The sequence below is a fragment of the Diabrotica virgifera genome, chromosome 7, assembly GCF_917563875.1.
Source record: "Diabrotica virgifera virgifera chromosome 7, PGI_DIABVI_V3a".
Lineage (NCBI taxonomy): Eukaryota > Metazoa > Arthropoda > Insecta > Coleoptera > Chrysomelidae > Diabrotica > Diabrotica virgifera.
In genome coordinates this window covers 228,696,237-228,716,274 of record NC_065449.1, presented here as the reverse complement: position 1 = coordinate 228,716,274, position 20,038 = coordinate 228,696,237, and the positions used below count along the sequence as shown (strand labels likewise).

General features: G+C 32.5%; 1 protein-coding gene across 3 annotated transcripts in view; it reads left to right on the top strand.

Annotated features, from left to right (window-relative positions):
* LOC114344394 (JNK-interacting protein 3) overlaps positions 1–20,038 on the top strand; it is a 123,841-nt gene that overhangs the window by 12,255 nt on the left and 91,548 nt on the right. For 2 of the 3 annotated variants that reach the window (XM_028295242.2, XM_028295226.2), the window contains exons 2-10: positions 4,315–4,441; positions 7,346–7,727; positions 9,464–9,668; positions 13,400–13,436; positions 13,724–13,759; positions 14,950–14,967; positions 16,034–16,091; positions 17,072–17,348; positions 19,244–19,499. In XM_028295242.2, the coding sequence (XP_028151043.2) occupies positions 4,315–4,441; positions 7,346–7,727; positions 9,464–9,668; positions 13,400–13,436; positions 13,724–13,759; positions 14,950–14,967; positions 16,034–16,091; positions 17,072–17,348; positions 19,244–19,499 (1,396 nt within the window). The remainder of the gene's footprint in view (positions 1–4,314; positions 4,442–7,345; positions 7,728–9,463; positions 9,669–13,399; positions 13,437–13,723; positions 13,760–14,949; positions 14,968–16,033; positions 16,092–17,071; positions 17,349–19,243; positions 19,500–20,038) is intronic. The other variant, XM_028295233.2, reaches the window with a different exon arrangement.

The following is a 20,038-nucleotide window of genomic DNA, read 5'->3' as shown; positions in this document are numbered from 1 at the left end:
TGCATCACTATAGCTTGGTTCTTGTGTGGAAAACATGATTTAAGAGTCGATTTCACTACAGAAACATAACTATGACGGAGTTTGACTTGAATTATTATTAAGTGTATCTTGACACATCATGTAGAATTAAGAACCGTTGAAGATCTGGTTCTCCAACTTCGAATAAAGTCGCATCGTTTAAATTTTAATTTGTTTGTTCTTTGTCCAGTGTGTGTTATTTGTTAGTTTTATCGTTAGTTTCAAGCAATGTCTACGACATTCCGGGATATCTTCCTTTCTGACGAAATGCCCCTGATGATGCTTTGAGAACGAAAGTATACTTGATTTATGTCTGGTTGCACAAACAAATCGTAAGCTCCAGCTTAGCCCAGCTCAGCTTATAGATCCATAATGTTCGATTTTTATCTGAGCACGTCTCAACCGAGACGAAGTTTAAGATGCAATCCACGTGGAAATCCATTGTGGCAAGCTGAATCTTGATCCAAGACTCAATGGTTCAACGCGTAAGTTTAGTAATCTGAGCTTAAGGCACGTTTTAAGCTCAAGATCTGTTGGTGCAACCAGGCATTAATAAATTACAGTGCTCGATATCTGACTTTTATTTCTAAAATTCATTGGATATCTGTTCAATGTATTGCCGCCCTTATAGTCACTGACAAAAATGTTATCACTAATATTTGGATTTAACTACGATGGAATTAGTTTTTGACCAGAAATCCAATATTGATGTGCCCACACCACTGGTGAGCAGGACTAGTTTTTCGCTGATTTATTCGATGTATTAATTATTTTTGGACCAAAAAATGTAAATAAATATTTTAATGTAAATTGTTCTTATAACAATAACTATTATGACTTTATTAATCGATAACACTACAGTTTATCCCAAACATTTGAATGGGTAATATAATTGCCATTTTGTTTGTTTACAACATACTTACACTTCATAAAATGATTTTTTCCATACTATCTTTTATTTTTCCAAGTAAACAAATAAATTGAACTTATTATAGCAAGTGCATATTTCTATATACATCGTTATTTACACATTTGTGTATTCTGAAACAAGGTCAATGTTTAAATTCCTATTTTGTATAACTTATTGGCAGTGAAATGACTGATAGGTATGCGGAATAATTCCGTAATTTCTTTCTTGTAAAGTAAGAACTATATTTATCTCTACAAAGCTAATAGTAGGGCAGGCAAGGATGCTAAATTTACAGTTACAAAAGCGTTATGGGGACCTATTGTGTTGTGAAGATTACGTCCTAAAACCAAAAAAAGTTAAGTTTTTCATTTTAGTGGGGATTTTCCATTTTTTAATTTAATTTCCAATTCCAAAAATTATTTTTTCCGATTATAGCGCCATCTAGCCGTAATTCGAAAAAATGTCTCGAATAAAAGTTACTTATTTTTACGTAAGCAATCCAAATCTGGAATAAGAAACGGGGGCTCCTATTTAAGATTTTAAAGTAACCTCCCACCCCACCTTCGTTGGGGTCGTATTTGGTGTCATTCCACAGATTTTCGAAAAATATTGAACACGTATTTTTCAGTTTTTCGTTGTGATGTTCATTTCGCGAAATATCGCGGGGTTCCTATTTAAAATATTAAAGTTACCCCCAACACCTCTTATTGGGGGTGGGGGGCGTCGTGTTTGGTATCATTCAATATATTTTTGAAATACATATTTATATTTAACACGTATTTTTCAGTTTTTCGATCTGATGTTCATTTCGCGAAATATTCGCTTTTTCTTTGTGAAACTTTGTGACTCACCCATTACGCCCCACTCAAATGGTCAGATTTTTGAAATATATAGTGTTCTTCATGTACTTAATTTACCTTATCTTAATCTAACGATTTCGAGTTTTTCTAAGGATAGATTTTTTTACGGACTGCCCCCAGCGCACGTCCCTGGATTAAGAGTCCATGTATTGTATGTAGAGTGTAGAGGTACATTTCAGGGTACAAGGTTTCTCCCCATGTGATTTTATGACGCGCTTGAGTAACTGCAAAAATCCCCGCTTGCGCTCCCCCACCATTACAATTTTGAAGAAATTTAATACTTTATGGGATTCACTGGAAGGTGGATAAATAGTTAATAAATAATCCTAATCTCCCAATAAAGTTAATACAGGTGTATAAATATCCTGTATAAATAACCAAGTTACAATTGAAACAATAGGATTAGGAGATAAAATTAAATTTCATATTTTTATTTTTAATTATTAATATCAATATTTTTAGTCACCACTTTTGAGAAAATGTTCCCCACCACTAAATAAATTACAGTATATTATATTACAGACGAAAAGTTGCCATATTTTTATGTTGGAAATGAGGTCACCCATTATTTGCATGGCAGTAAGCAATTTGTACTAAGTGGTTTGATAAGTAACCTACTTTGTAATGAAAAACATGTTTTCCATAAAATTATTTTATTCTATATAGTCTCATTTTAGCTTAATACAACAATTCCAGCGATTTTACAACTTCTTTATGCCGTCCGATTAATACGATTCTGAAAACTCTTCAAAATAGGAGTACATATTCGTTCGAATTGTTCCAACACTCTTGTGAGTTGTTTTGTAGAAACAACAGTTTTCTTCTGTATATGGGACCGTTTCTCACTGAGTTCCTGCGTCAATTTGTCTAATAATGCACATTAATATTGGTGATTCACTTATTGTTATTGGATAGTTTTACCCTTTTCAAGATAGTCCATTAAAGTTATGACTGCAATCCCTAAATATACTGCCGATAACCTTTCTGACCCATTGAGCTACTCTTCAGCACCAAACTGAAGTAATAACGTTTTCAGCAGATTTTTGAATACGAAATTTTCAAAGTGACAGCAGCAGGTCACCAGAAGGATACCATCGATCGTCAGTACCAGATCAACACACAGAGGAAATGGTCTCGAAACTGGACTACAACAAGCATGACTGGATCAGTTTAACTCGTTGTTTGTGGTACTGCGATATGGAAACCAACGGGAGACCATCTCATTATTATTGCTTAGTTAATTCATAATGGCACTGAAATATGGTCATAATCCCCGTGAAAAGGTATACCGATCATAACCCTCGTTCACCACGATCCGGCAGGAGAAGACAACCGTAGATGGCTTCCCAGGTCGTTTTCCAGCGAAATTCCTGTGAGACAATAAAAAAGGAATAATAATAAAGGGTGATTCAGTGATACTGTACGATTTGGCAACGCTGTTGACGACAAAATAGAGGAGCCGCAGGCTTGCGACGTAAACTTGGTGAATCTAGAGAGTGGGAAGTTTAGTTATTATGGAGGCGTGGTCTTATGAACAACGCGCATTTCCTGTGAAAGCTTATTACAAAAATGGTGAAAGTTTTGTGCGTGTACAACGAACATTTCGTTTACACCATCATTTGCCGCCCCATTCACAAGACCAAGTTACAAGACTTGGGTTAGGAACTTTGAAAGTAGTGGTTCAACATCACAAAAAAGAGGTGGCAGTGTCAGAACTGCTCAACACACCACAGAATATTGAAGCGAGAATATTCTGTGGTGTGCGAGTAGTTCTCATACTGCCACCTCTTTTTTGTGATGTTAAACCATTACTTTCAGAGTTCCTAACCCCAGTATTGTAACTTGGTCTTGTGAACGGGGCGGCAAATGGTAGTTTAAACGAAATGCTCGTTGTACACGCACAAAACTTTCACCATTTTTGTAATAAGCTTTCACAGCAAATGCGCGTTATTCACAAGACCACGCTTCCATGATAATTAAATTTCCCACTTCCCACTCTCTAGATTCACAACGTTTACGTCGCAAGCCCGCGGCTCTTCCATTTTATCGTCAGCAGCGTTGTCAAATCGTACCGTTTCACTGAATAATCACCTTGTACAATCAGGCAAGATAATAGGCACAGGAAGCTTGAGAATTTGCAATGCTTTTGTATGTACTAGAGACATAATTTCCTATATAGTTAAACTGTGATATTTGATATTTGTTCTACGTATCATTTTACTTCTCAAGAGCCGGTTGTTCGAACGCTAATCAACAATGATCATTATCAAATATTTAATTACTGTCACCAAAACTGTCAATGTCAACTTTGTTTGGGTTGCTGAAAACATAATTAATTACAATTATGAGAGTTATTATTAATTATGTTAATAATTATTGTTATATTAATTGATTATAGACTCCACAGACTTTTTAACAACCCAAACAAAGTTGACATTGACAGTAATTAATTATTTGATAATGATCATTGTTGATTAGCGTTCGAACAACCGGCCCTTAAATGTAATTGCTATTTTTTTTTGGTAGGAACACGATGTTGAGTTAGAACTACTTAGGGAAGATAATGAACAACTTGTAACACAATATGAAAGGGAAAAAGGAGCACGGAAGACTTCAGAACAGAAGTTATTGGAGTATGAAGATGCTGCGGAAGGTAAGTATTTAGTATTTTAATACTAAGCACCAACAATGAAGATATTGGTCATGTAATTAAATATATCAAAATTTTTTGGTTGAAATACAATAAATTTCTTTATAGCTTAAATTATTTTTAAAATTAGTACCGTCAAATGCCGTTTTAGACCTTCTTTATTACTTTGAACTCAGAATTGTCTGTAAACGACTTACGTACCAAGCAGGGTGTTGTACCTGGTAGAGCAGCTTCCACGCTGCGATCTATTGAGACTCCGCCCACAGCTTGGGGTTTTGTCTTTTCATTTAGACGAAACCCTTGGTATATATTAAAAAATGATTTAGTTTTTTACTGTTAATATTATCGTCTATTTTTTTTACTGTTAATACTATCTAGTTTTTTTACTGTTATACTATCGTCTATTAAACGATAAGGCAGGACATGTTGGTAAAGGGGATTAACATTGATATGACCCAAGATAGAATTGTGTGGAGAAATGCAATTAGGGAAGCCGACCCCGCATAGGGATAAGGCAAAGAGAACGATGACTGTTAATATTCATACCTATTCTGTAACTCATTTCGATGATAGAAGTCAGGAAAATCGAATAGAAGTGGCCAAGTCGAATAGAAATAATCAAAATCGGTATTCCATAACTCCCTCGGAATCTCTACAATCGGAATAGTGAATAGAAATGACTTCGACACCATTTACCCTGTCTAAATTAGATTTCGATAATCGGAATTGTGTTTGACGCAAGCGCATTGTATTTTGTTTTGACGTTTATATTTTATATCTACTAAAAATACTTTATTACTACTTATTTATCATTATTTATAGTATTTTTACCTTTTGTATCTGCTTAATTTTTAGTCTGTGGTGGTATTTACTTAGGGAATTGTATATTTAATTTAGACATGTACGAGTATGCATCAAACCTAACCTTACAATTTATTTGTCATCCGAAATTCAGATTCTGAATGCTGAATGTTTGCCAGTCACAGTGTTGCCAAGCATTTTTTTGTTAATTTCTTGTACAATTTCAATCAATGGCATAATGTACAAGAATACATTGTACAAGAACGTTTAAAATATAAAGATAGACTTATAGCGTTGATTGATAAATATACTATACCAGTTTACTTGTATTTGTATTAAGAGGAAACAGTAGCGATCAACAGGTAGCAAAAACGTGTTCCAAGATTGCGGCTGTAATTTTGAATATTTTTTCGAGATATTTGGCACACGTATTCGTAATATAATAAAGAATGGCGGTACAGAGCCCAATTTGAAACATATTAATATGTGGAAATTACTCTGTAATTAAATACAATATTAAAAAAACGAGCCTGTACCGCCATTAAGAAGAACAAAAAAATACACATTCTTCAAATAAACTTTTTTTATCCGATGTCTAGAGTTTGTGTCATTTTGGAACTACTAAAATTTTTTATTTCATTAGTAGTTCCAAAATGACACAAAATCTAGGCATCGGATAAAAAAGTTTATTTGAAGAAAGTGTATTTTATTGTATTAAATTGGGCTCTGTACCGCCATTCTGTATTATATTACGAATACGTGTGCTAAATATCTCAAAAAAATATTCAAAATTACAGCCGCAATCTTGGAACGCGTGTTCGCTACCTGTTGATCGCTACTGTTTCACCTTAATTATTAACGCTTATAGAAAAGAAAATAATTATAGAAAAGACGCCGTTTTTGGGAAAAGTTGTTTATAAGTTATTTTAACTGGAATCAAATCTTAAGATTGTATGTAGAATTGTAAATATTTTATCTAAATTTTTAAGATATCCTGTATATAATATTTCTTTAATTATTAGTATTTACAAACACGAAACGAGCGGTTGTCGGCGAGGCTCTTATGGACAGATGTGTGGGCGTATCTATTCGAGGGGTAGTTTAGTGAGCAGATTGTGTTTATTTTTAAGACATAAAAATAACAAAGTAGAGCCCTTTGACCCAATTTTTATTACTAATAGGTTAGTTCCTACGAAAACGAATTAAACCATGAATAGACGAAGATTAGCAGTAATGGAATTTTGGTTGTGTGGGAATGGATACAGTTAGTCGATTTTGAGTTTCTGAGAAAAGACGTTGTGTTTGGCAATAATCGAAAGGACGAAGTTGAAGACGTACTTATATATTGACAAGCCGGTCATATATTAAGTAGATAAACGCGATTATTTCAAAGACACTTTCTTTTGTGAGAACTCGTAAAATTTTACTCGCAATTACACAAACACTTTTACATTTCGTCAATTGAATAGTATCAATAATTTAGTTATCTATTTTATTAATTAAAACTGTTAAACATCACACGGACTTTTATTACGATTGTCTTTAACGAATGTCTTTAAAACCATTTATCATCTTTTGAGGTTTTTGTGTCCAATATTTACACTAACATTTTATTGTTTACTTTTCAAAACTTTTCCTTTTTGTTATTTCACAACTATTTTTAAAAAAGCAACTGTATGCAATGTGATAATATGAAAAATTGAAGATATGGCAATGGTGTCGTATTTCAAATTTAGAACCAGTAACAAACGGGTCACAGAACACTAATTTCGCTTGACAATGCGGGGTTGTCACCCCTGCTTGACCGCGTGAAATAGAAATTGCCGATTTCGATTTAACTTGCTTACGATGTGAGTTACAGAATACCAATCCAAACACGAAAATGACGAGATAGATATCAAACATTCCGATTTCGGGTAATTACGATTCGACTTGGTCATTTCTATTAGATTTGTTAAAAGTTACAGAATAGGGTTGATTCTCGTCTGACTGCCTGCCTTGTTTTTTCTCTATTTTATTTTACAGAATATGTTAAATAATGTGAATGACTATAATTGCTTGAATAATTAATTTTCAACAAAAAACTTATATAATTTTTTTTTTCAGGGGAAAGAAAGGAGATGTCTACTCGTTTGGAAGCACTCGAGAGCATCGTTCGAATGCTCGAACTCAAACACAAAAATTCCCTGGAACACGCTGGTCGTTTGGAAGAAAGAGAAGGGGAATTGAAAAAGGAATACGCCAAGCTTCACGAGAGATACACGGAACTCTTCAAAACGCATGTAGATTACATGGAACGAACGAAACTATTACATTCTAGTCAACAATTAGCCAATGAAAGAGTCGATTCAGGACGACTGAATTCCAATCGCTTGAATGTGGGAAGAAGTTCGGGACCAATTTCGTTTGGATTTGAATCACTAGCCAATGCCGAAATTGTTGATAGTGTGCCGTCCTCTCCTATGAGTAGTGCTCATTCCTCTCCTAGGTAAGTTCTTGTCTTGATAGTGAAAACATTAGATTTACTCGACGTACTTCTATTCGAGCAATAAAAAATTGTAAACGTTAGAAAATAATGACAAAATATCACTCGACTATTATACAGTGCTAGTCAAAAGTCCGTACTCCCTCATATCTTTTGAACGGTTATACCTATAATAGTGAAATTTGGAGGGAGGAAATAAATGGACGTAAGCTTCTTAACTAGTCATGACAGGTGACGTAATAGTGACGGATGACGTTACAGAACCACTGTGACCGATAATTTGAAATGGGACCTTATGGCAACTGATACCTCCTTTGAAAGGTATTCAAAATACCTATTCAGTCATATTAATTTTCTTGGGTTTTAGTTGATTTTGATTGTGGTGAATAAATTAAATAAATATAATATTGTAGTTTCGCATTTAATTAATAAAAATTCAAATGTCCGCCTATGGTTTTTTTGTCAAAAATTGAATTTGTTAATACAGTAATCTAATATTTTGACCACCCTGTATAATTTTTTTAACAATAAACATATGTTTAATTATGCCAAATACTCTATTGTTAAGATCCAAGAAAAAATTTGTCTCCGATTCTTTATTTATTTTTTTTTTCTGAAACCTTAAATTTTTATAAAAATCGAAATACAGAAATCGTAAAGTCCTGTGTATAAAGAACCCTTATAAAAGTATAGCTTATTTTTTAAGGGCAATTCAAAATGTGTGATCAAATATAGGGTGTTTGTTCCATAAAAAAATATAACTTTGATATACGACTCTTTTTTGGAGCACACTGTATAAGTCACATTATTTTTGCACCCTGTATAAATTGCAGTGTTAATGACCCAGTATATTTTTGTTAAGAACAATTTTTGACATATTTTTTTTATACAGAGACTGAGGCGAATAAAATGACCACCCTGTGTATATATTAAAATAATATATTATATTACCAGGGTATCATATCCTGATAACTATACATGGCCCAAAAAAATCTACTGATTTCTACTGATTTTTTTAAAAGCAAAACTACGGAAGAATTGAAAACTGACCTAGCAACCCTGTTTACGCACGTATTCCGTGCCAAAACAACAGAATAACTGATAAGACTTTACCAATTCATCAGATAATAGGTATAACACATGTAAAGATAAAAGCTCATAAATAAAATCGGACCCGGTGGCAGAGTCCCGGTCAGTATTCGTAGTGGAAACATGCTTCATTCACAACAACACAAATCGCAATGGAGGGCTCTTCTTATTTTTTATCTTAACATTTAAGATAATTTGGGTGGAACCAAAGAAAATTAATGTGTTGCTGGGTTGTATAATATTATGAAAGAGAAATGGATTTTTTTTAATGCCTCTTTCGATTTTTGTATGCATTCGACGAAAAATTAAATACACGTAACGTCACTTTTTGGCTACATCCCCCCTTCCCCCTTGTAATGGTTCGTAATTTTTTTTGGACCTCCCCCCCTTTCGAGCTTCATGTGAAAATCGTTTAGCTGTAAAGAAATTTTTTTTGACTGAGGATCACAATAAAAGACGAGTTGCATTTTGTAATTAATGCATAATATTATATTTGTATTAATAGAGAGTTATCAAGTAACTCTATGAGAATACGGTAACGTTATAAATAACATGTAAAGTATACAGGAAAATAGCGTTACCGTATTCTCCTAGGGTTACTTGATAACTCTCTAATATTTCCGATACACCACCATTTTTTTCTATCTTAGCTTACACAGTGAACTAGACAACGTACGGGACGGTGTCCTTAAAGTTGAGAGGGGGCAAGCGACTGATTCTCTTAATCTGGAGAATAAGAGTGTGATAACTTCTCCGATGAGCCCTCAGGCACCGACGCAAAATAATAATAGTCGTATTAATACCAAAAAGGAACAAAGGAGTGGAAATACTTTGTACCAAGAATTAAGTTACCATGTAAGTATTATACATTTTTTATAATTAATTTGTAACTCAGATCGAGAATTTTGTGTATGCTTTGGTCGTACTGCAGCCGATCGGCTTAGTGTACATCTTCAATCAATTAACTATTATAGAAGTTCTCGAAACTTAGGCAGATTCCGATATAACTTTATTTGGTCTTGGCGGTGTCGGAAAGTTGGTCGAGAACACTTCGTCGACAACATTTGGTCGACAAACAGTTGGTCGAATGCTCAATTCATCGAATGTACAATTCGTCGACGAACATTTGATCGAATGGATTTTTCGTCGACAAAGACCCAAAGGGAAACATGGCGGAAACACGCCAATATATAAAGTTAGTTTCTTTGTATCATATCAAAAAAAATATTTTATAGATTGCCAGTCCTAAGCCTTGGATAAAGTGTGAAGGGAAGTTTATTCTCACGATTTCTTTACTTTTTTATTGATATTGATTGATTATTGCAGTCGAAAACATTGTACGGAAATGCCCTAACAATTTATTTACCTAAGCATCTCGCATATTTCGTCTTGTCCGCAAGTGTCCCCAAATTTGACTTGTCCGGATATGCTCCGTTCGCTCCGTTCAAGTGCGCCGACACCAAAAAGAAGAACGGTACAAGATCACTAATTAAAATATCGGTTTATATTTGCTCTCTACTCTCCCACCGCATCCAATTTTTTCAATGAATTTAAAAATAATTAAAATTTAGAAAAAAAAATTAATAAAACCGCCAAAAAAAAAAATAAATTCAGATATCGCACCCTCAGTGCAAGACTGCAGTAAGTCAAAATAAGTAAGTTTCGAGATAAAGACGATTTTGTTTATTTTCGTGCTAATATCGGTGAAATAAGACACAAGTTTTAAGAAAAATTAACATTTAATTATGATTTTGCATGCTTTTCAGCCTATATTACATTACCCAAAAATAGAAATTTAAATAAAATAATATTAATGCAAAAAAAATTAGGAATTTCAAAGTTACAACACTTTTGCACGGAAAAAATTGTTAATCACTACACATTTAGTATTAGAATTTCAAAGTTACAACAGTTTTGCACGGAGAAAATTGTAAAAAGTGTAGACACATTTACTTTTACAGTAAAACCTGTGTTACCGGCCACCTGCCAACATCGGCCACCTGTACTAACGGCCAGTTTAAAAATTCCCCAAACCAATTATGTATATCTAGACTACAAAAACTGGCAATACCGGCCACCATTTTTAGTGGCCGTTGCTGACAGGTTTTACCGTAGTTGTTGTCCTCTTCTCGTACATCATCTTGTGCCAAAATATTTTTATAAAAACTATGGTGGGCTTCTGGTTTCATACCCGAATGGGATAAGTATACCAAATCTTTCTTTTTGGCTATTTGAATTTTTGGCTGTTCTTTGGTAAGTTTTCTGAGAATAAATATTTTTGACCTCTCAGTATTGTCAATACACAAGTTTTAAGATAACTGTTTTTCCTTTCATGAGAAAAAATACTTTTTGGTCGTAAATAATTAGTCTTAATTTATGTGGTTTTATTCCAATCTAACAAATAAATGGTCAAACGACATCGCACACATCTTATGGAAAATAAATATAATATCACACAAAGGACATAAAATCTACATGAATAGATTGGTCTCGAAAATGTTTGTTTATTGTCTCAGCCGTTAATGGATTACGTAGATGCGCTGTATATTAAAATTAAACACCACAGATATAGATATTAAAATAACAAATATCTTACTTTTTTCATTGCTTGTTATCGAATCCGTTGCAATGTTCCGTGCAAAACTGTTGTAATTCTGTTACATTAGAGTTACAACAGTTTTGTACGGAATTTGTGTTCAAAAGCGCAAAATAGTTAAACTGTTTTTGTAATATTTAGCCCATCAAGCACTTGAAAGTTCCTAAAGTTTTACAGGGGATAGATATGCATGTTTACAATCGAATTCCACGATTACTTCATTTTCATAAAATTTTGAGTTACTGCAGTCGTGCACTGAGGGTGCGATATGTATAATACAATATTCCAGTTAACATAATAAAAACCAATAATCCGTCGTTTGTTACCATTAATCCCTTTATCCTAAAGATAAATAACAGTTTGTCGACGAAAAATCCATTAGAACAAATGTTCTCCGACGAATTGTGCATTCGATGAATTGTGCAATCGACCAACTGTTTGTCGACTAAATGTTGTCGACTAATTTTCCGTCGACGAAGTGTTCTCGACCAATTTTCCTAGACCCTGGTCTTGGTGTACCCAAGGCGTTTGTATCAAACCGATATTGAATCCTCCTATAGTAGCAATATGTTCTGCGGAGACTAGGTGTGCTGATTCTTCGCCTGTAGGATCCTAATTGACGTCTCTTCTCTGGTCTTCTCTCTGCTTATTCTCTCTACGTGTTTATTTTTGGATTCAGAAAAGTCACTCGTTTTTGAGTCCTCTTATGGACCATCTGTTTTTGTCTAATGACATTGTCTATTGCGCCTAAACAAATCAGAAACGCAAACAAGTCAAATCAATCGAGAATTTCTTGAACTATCAAGCAAATATGGTAGCTGTTACAAAGTTTACACCGATGCCTCCAAAAATTAAGACGAAACTGGTGCAGCAATCTACTCATCAGATTACACAGCAGTCTACAAATTACTTTTATCTACAACAACCTTTTTCCGCTGAGCTGTTTGCCATACTAAAAGCACGACTTATAGGAAACAGCCTCAGCTTAGTAATGATACGGTAAAACATTGTAAATTGCAATGTCACTGCGATGAAGTGCAACACAAAATGTATAACATACCACCCACACTAAAACTGCTCTTGGAAAAGGCAGTGATACAAAAAATATTGTCACCTTTCTCAGAGACTGCAAGCGTCTTTCAATAATCTAGTATGCTTTTTCTCATGAGCATTTTTCAGTGCGTCACAGTTTTTCGATTTCTTTCTAACGCATTAAATTGTATGACAGAAAAAAAGGCACGTCGGTGATTACTTTGGTAATTATTCTAGTTCGGTGATTATTCTAGTTGTCGATAGATGGCGCTATAATAGAAAAAAATTTATTTACTAATTATATAATATATCTAGGAATATAATCTGTACAATTTATAAGACTATACAAATCAAAGAAAATACCATTTTATAAATGCAATAAAGACAATTGATTTGTTTTTATGCCCAGTTGCAAATAAAATTTGACAACTGTCAGATTTAACTAAAATGTCATGTTAGAATAAATGTTATAAATGTATATTATCACGGACTTGCCTTTTTTTCTATCATTTGTGACGCACTGAAAAATCCTCATGAAAAGAACCATATTTTAGGTTGTGTAAAATTGGGTCGGTCTACTTCTAATTGTCTACTGTTATACAATTTTGTCCTAATTTTGTAACACAATCCATACACGCTAACAAGCCTGCTTGATTGATGCCACACTGTCTGCAAAATATTTCCAAGATTAATTTTCCAACATTTGGTTTATCACAATATTGAGAAAAGACAACAGCTAAAGTTGTTCCCTTGCGTAATTACAGACTAAATATTTATTGTATATATCTTGTTTTTATTAGGATTATATACTTTTGATTTTTATTTCTTTTTCGAGTAATTTTAGTTCATTTCTACTCATTTTTAGTGTATTATTAAATTTAGTAATTTCTAATGTAATTTTTGATTTTAATTTCTTTCGTTTCTTGTAATAAATAAATACTATTTTGCTAATTTCTAGGACGTAGATGCAGATGACGATGGTGGTGATATTACAGGTAATCTTAATATTGTATTACTAATATGAATTCATATAAACAGAAATATTTATCAAGCCAAATTATAACTAAAACTTATTAATTTTACCAAAAATAAATCAATTTGCTCAAATCGATCAATAACTAGTGAAAAGAAAAAATGATAGACATTATAGAAAAAAAAAAAAGAAAATGAGAATATACTTATATAAAGAGTGAAAAATTACTCTCTTCATCAGTCTACAATTTTACAATAAGCCGATGAGTTATATATTAAAATGAACTATATTAGCAATATTATATTTTAGGTGGATGGGTTCATCCAGGAGAATATGCATCGTCAGGTAAGCCAAGTGTATATAATTATATAATATACAAATGTACAATGTATATAGGTAGGTAATTTTCAGTCCCCCTTTTCCTTACTAAATCATTAATGCTTGTATTTAAACGTCTGTAATATGCTTGCTTTAACTAAGTCAAAATTCATTGTAGTCTGTGGCTGTTACCATTAATTTTCTTTGTCTTCTAGTAGTCATCTCTTACATAATGACTTTTAATTTCCAGAATGATTGTGTCTACTTTCGACAATGATAAGTAGTTAATGATAGTCTTTGAAAATGTGAAAATATTATAAACTATAAACTAGACTACTAGACAATGTGAGGCAAACGTATGGAACGTTTGAGACATTTTTAATATTGTTCATGTCACAATTCAATCCCCTCAGTCTATCAAGATAACTTCTTGATATTTTTTTGGATTTCTTCCTCTACCAAAGTTGTATAGCTGAGTCATCGTGTAGGATTTTATTGTTTACAAACCAGCGTTGATCATTTTTAATATTTTTGACTGAACTCTTTGTATTATCTTAATGTTTAATATCCTTAAGCAAACCCAAAGCTGGATACCATAAGTCCAAATCGGTTTTATTATACATTTTTACAGGAACAGCGTATTTTCTATGGGCAACTTTGAATTTCGACCTATGAGGCAGTTCATTTGTCTTATTTTAATGTTAATCTGGGTTTACTTGGCCTGGATTAGAGATTTCCATGTTAATTTCTTGTCCAGAGTTCGATTTGTGAAAATGACTTGTGTCCGCCTCAAATTTTTAATAATTTTAATTTTATTGAGAAATTGTTTATAAATATAAAGTAACTAAAAATGCTTTAAAGGTATGTTTAAGTTTTTCGAATGAATGGAAATATCAGATAATTTATTATCTTAAGGAAAGTGGCTATGTATTTCATTTTCTAATAACTTTTTGTACTTTGTTAATAGTTTATCGCATGACTTCGCTTGGTATAATGCTCTAATAAGCTTCTATAATATACCAACTACGTATAGACCCCTAAAAAGTCCTACTCTAAAGTTTATTTAATATAAAAATTTAACATTTTAACTTCTGCATTTCATTAATACCTTAATTGCTTGATATTTGTACAAATGTCTATTTTTGTAAGTATAAGTATTAGCGATGCTCATTGATTACTAACGCTTTTTTGTTTCATTTAACCATTTACTTGGACAGTCAACGATAATTTTTATGGTAAGTAGATTATCAAAATCTAATATTGTTGCACACTTACCCTAAAAGAGATTGGCCATAGTAACAACTTAAGATTTGTAAGTCACATTCTTTGTCAAAAAACGAGGGTGGTTTGATACTTAATAATAAAACCTAATAACAATATGTACGATTTTTGTTATTTTTCTGATGTACTTTTTATGGTACATACATCCACAGCCGAGAGGTTTTTCTCAAATCGGCGGCGAAATGGTCCACTAGATTTGTATAAAATCAGAGGAACTATCAATCAGGTAAAACGGAAAGGACAAGATGGAATCGACAACTTCTAGGTACACATATGACAAACGGACAAACTCGGGAGAAAATAATAGATAAGAACAAGCACCATAAGCATAATAATTTGGTTAAGAAATTGTTTGTAAATTTAATGGTTTGTACGAGGGCGATCAGATACGTACCGTAGCCTACAAAAGAAAAACAAAAATGGCAAATGACTTTTTCAAGAAAACAAAAAGAATTCGCTTGAAAGCAAATCTGGTGGAATACGGTGGATGGGCAGCACTTGTAGCCTAATTTGTCCGTGGCGACGGCGAAGATGTGAGCTGGTTCGTTATCATGGTGCACTTTTTTCTTCGCCAAATGGGGCTGTTTTTTTCTAAAATTCACGTCGAATCGGCCCAATAATTCGGCATAGGAGAAATCTGTGACTGTTTTGCCCTTCTTCAAATGATCGATGTAAATTTCTCTTGCGATAGTAGCGCTATCAGGCGGTGAGGCTTTGTACGTTCGTACTGCAGTCGTATAGCTAATGATACTATCAACTTAGACCAGAATATTTAAGAACCTACGCGCAAAGTACGCGAATAAAAATATTCTGCCTTTAGTAAGTTCATGGCCAAACTCTTGATCACGCACACGTAGAATATAGAAACAATAAATAAAAAATATTGATTGCATCAAAATCAATATCGTTTACCGAATTTTTAATATCATCACTTTATATTTTTAGAAGTTCTCTGGAAAATATTTTATGCTCTCTGTTAGATGCAAACCAGTAACTCACATACATATTTTATTTTTTTAGGTATGGGAAAAGAAGTAGAAAATCTTATAATGGAAAACAATGAGCTACTTGCAACCAAGTTAGTACACTTTTTACTATTTTTAACATTTAAGCTGACTCATTACTATATTAATAATTATACATAATACTATAACATTTGTTTGGAGCTTCTGTCATATGTTGTATAATCTGTATATATGAATATTATACACATATTATACAACATATGACAGAAGCTCGAAACAAACGAGAGTCGATGAAAAGCCCTATTGTTCGACTTTTCCTGTACAATACCGGGTGTCCACTTATATTTTCCCCCATTTTAACTGCCTATAACTTCTAAACGGCTCAAGATAGAAATATGCGGTTTTTGCTGAAATGTTTTATTTTAGTAAAAGTTTTGTCTGAATGGATTGAATTTTTTATATCGCTTTTAAATACGAAAATAAAAATGGCGGATTTTTGAAAAAACTTTGTTGACTTTTTTTAATGAAACAGCCAGTATATTTTTTGTAAATTAAAAGAACGGTCATTCACCTATCCAGCAATATAAAGTTTTTTAAAATCGGTTGTCAAATGACTGAGTAATTAATTTTTAAAATGAGAGGTGCAACGTGTATATCACATAACTAAATACATAACATAACTAAGCAAATTAATATTATGTTATGTGATTTCCACATTGCAGTGCATTCCTCATTTAAAGAATTAATTGCTCAGTCATTTGACAACCGATTTTAAAAAACTTTATATCGCTGGATAGATAAATGACCGTCCTTTCAATTTACAAAAAAATATACTGTTTCAATAGAAAAAGTCAACAACGTTTTTTTTCAAAAATCCGTCATTTTTTATTTAAAAGCGATATAAAAAATTAAATCCATTCAAACAAAACTCTTACTAAAATAAAACATTTCAGCGAAAACCGCATATTTCTATCTTGAGTCGTTTAGAAGTTACAGGCAGTTAAAATGGGGGAAAATATAAGTGGACACCCGGTATAATATCATCACGACTATACCAATATATATGACAGACATTCACTATTGTTCTTTCTAGGAATGCTTTGAACGTTGTCAAGGATGATCTGATAGTAAAGGTGGACGAGTTAACTGGAGAAATTGACATGTTGCGGGAAGAAATTTTATCTTTGAACGTTTCTAGAACTAAACTGAAAGAAAGGATTAGCGATCTAGAAGATGAAATGAAGAAAATTAAAGAAGCTAACGAAGCTAAGCAAGAAGCTGACGAGGAAGCTGACGTACCTATGGCTCAAAGGAAGAGATTTACTAGGGTCGAAATGGCTAGAGTTCTTATGGAACGTAATCAATATAAGGTACATATATTGTTTTTAATTAGTAGCTTTAATAGATTCATTTTCTTTGTGCCCTTAAAGTCTGTCTGTTCAAGATTATCAATTAGTCCAGGAACCAAAGCTTTTCACCTCGCAATTTTTACAGAATGGATCAATTTGCTTGAAAATTTGAGAATAAGTAGTGGATAGTCCTTGGATCAAAATGTATATGATGCAGACAGGCGCTTTTACCATGGGGTGGTTGCCACCACAACTCGGGGGTGGAAATTTTTTATTATATTTTGACCGCAAAAGTTAATAAATACATTGATTCTAAGCAAAAAATGTTCTATACATTTTTTTGATGAAATTAATAATTTTTGATTTATTCGCTATCGAAATTGTTAGTTTTATATCTAAAAAATCAATGTTTTTCGATGGTATACTCATTTACAATTCACTCAATTTTTGCCGTAGAACAAATTTTATCAAACCATATTCTTGGGAATTAAATTACCTACAATTTCATATTTAAACATTTTTTCGTATCTCTGATGCTAATCTTTCTATTCTGAAGAAAATGGCATTTTTATCAAATTGCAAACATTCGTTATTCGCTTTAAACTTTAGTTTTTTTAAAAACTAATCATTCTAAGCCAGTCAAACTTCTAGAATCTATTAATAATACACAAATAAAGAAGAATAAATAAGGCCAATGACTAAAACACCGCTAACTTACATTATTATGCTTCCAATTGGATTTCTCCTTTTTTTTTCAAAAAAAATATTGATTTTTTAACCATAACTTTTTTATCTTAGAATGTTCCTTAAAAAAGAATTTTGTAGATTTTTACAAGATCTATAAGGCAATTAATATTAAATCCTTGTAAAATTCACAGTCACAAAGAAAGGTGGCATTGAAAGGGATGGTAAAGGTGGTTTTTGCATGATATTACAAGTTTTAATTGTCAATAGCTCACTCAATTTTTGCTGTAAAAAAATTTTTGCAAACCAGGTTCTGGGAATTAAATAAGCTACAAATTCATATTTAAATATTTTTTCGTATCTCTGATGCTAATATTTCTATTCTGAAGAAAAGGGCATTTTTTACCAAACTACAAAAACTCGTTATTCGCTTTTGACTCCATTTTTTTTTTCTAAAACTAATCATTCTAAGCCGATCAAACTTCTAGAACCTATTAACAATACATAACTCAAGAAAAACAAATCAGGTCAGTGACAAATTTTAATTAGGGTGGTGATTAGGGGGTTGTTTACGATCACTTTTTTGCTGAAAAAAAAATAGGGACTGACATTCTTTTCATTATAAGTCACTTAATTTTTTTAGCTAGAGATTTTTTTATTTCTGGAGATACATATTTTCAAATACTTTAAATTAGTTTCAACAAGTTATCCTCGAAAAATGCATAATACATAACTCAAGAAAAACAAATCAGGTCAGTGACAAATTTTAATTAGGGTGGTGATTAGGGGGTTGTTTACGATCACTTTTTTGCTGAAAAAAATAGGGACTGACATTCTTTTCATTATAAGTCACTTAATTTTTTTAGCTAGAGATTTTTTTTATTTCTGGAGATACATATTTTCAAATACTTTAAATTAGTTTCAACAAGTTATTCTCGAAAAATGCATAGTTTTCCCGTCCTTTGACTTTGAAACTACAATATTTAGCATTTGACGAAGAAGAGCCAACATATAATAAAGTATAGCTCGATTACTATTGGTCATAAAAAAAATAAAAGAAAACGGTTTTGTTTATTTTTTTCAAAACTTCTCTTACTCATTATAAAAGAAAATGTCTCAGTCGTTGTTCATAAGACAATTGTGATCTCTATCAATTGGATTTGTAAATGTTATTTTATGTTATTAATACTGTCAAAATATGCAGATATTGTATAACGTTTGACCCTTTTCAGGAACGTTTTATGGAACTCCAAGAAGCCGTCCGTTGGACCGAAATGTTGCGAGCGTCAAAAAGCGACGCGCCGTTCGAGAAAAACAGCAACAAAAGCATCTGGAAGTTTTTTAGTAATCTCTTTTCGGGAAACGAGCGAGTTCAGAGGCCGATGGTAGTACCTCATCTGAGGTACCAAACGACGACCAATCAAGTGACGCCTGGAATCAAAGCCCTCCCTAGGATCACTCACCACGACCTCATCGAAACGGAGATCGGTACGGAATTATGATTAAACTCGTAGTTGTATGGTTTGTACCTGCTGTCAATTTTTGGTCTGTGATATATTTAGATGTTTCTGGAGAAAGATATTTTGTCGAAAATTGGTACCAAATTTGTTTTAGTTGTTTTGTTTTTTTTTTGATTAACCGAAAACGTATAAAATATAGGTTTAAGTACTACAAAAAAATTAAAACATTATGAAATCTCGTAAAAATAATCTAATCGTTTAAGGTGGTATGACACAATGTTAAAATTTATATAGTTTTTAGGTACAGTTACCGTCACTATTTCAAAACCAATCTTCAACTTAGGGGTATGTACGTGAACTGTAGACTTTCTATTTTAATAGTATCTAGTTAAAATTTCCAAAGAAAGCAGTATATTTTTTATAACTGTACTTAAAGGAGTCCATGTCATAACTTACTTAGTAACTTGCTATAAAAATTCGTTTTGCATAATAATTTTTGAACTTGGGTAGAAAATAACTACCAGAAACGATTAACTATGCAAAAAGCTTTATTTTAAACAAAATTTC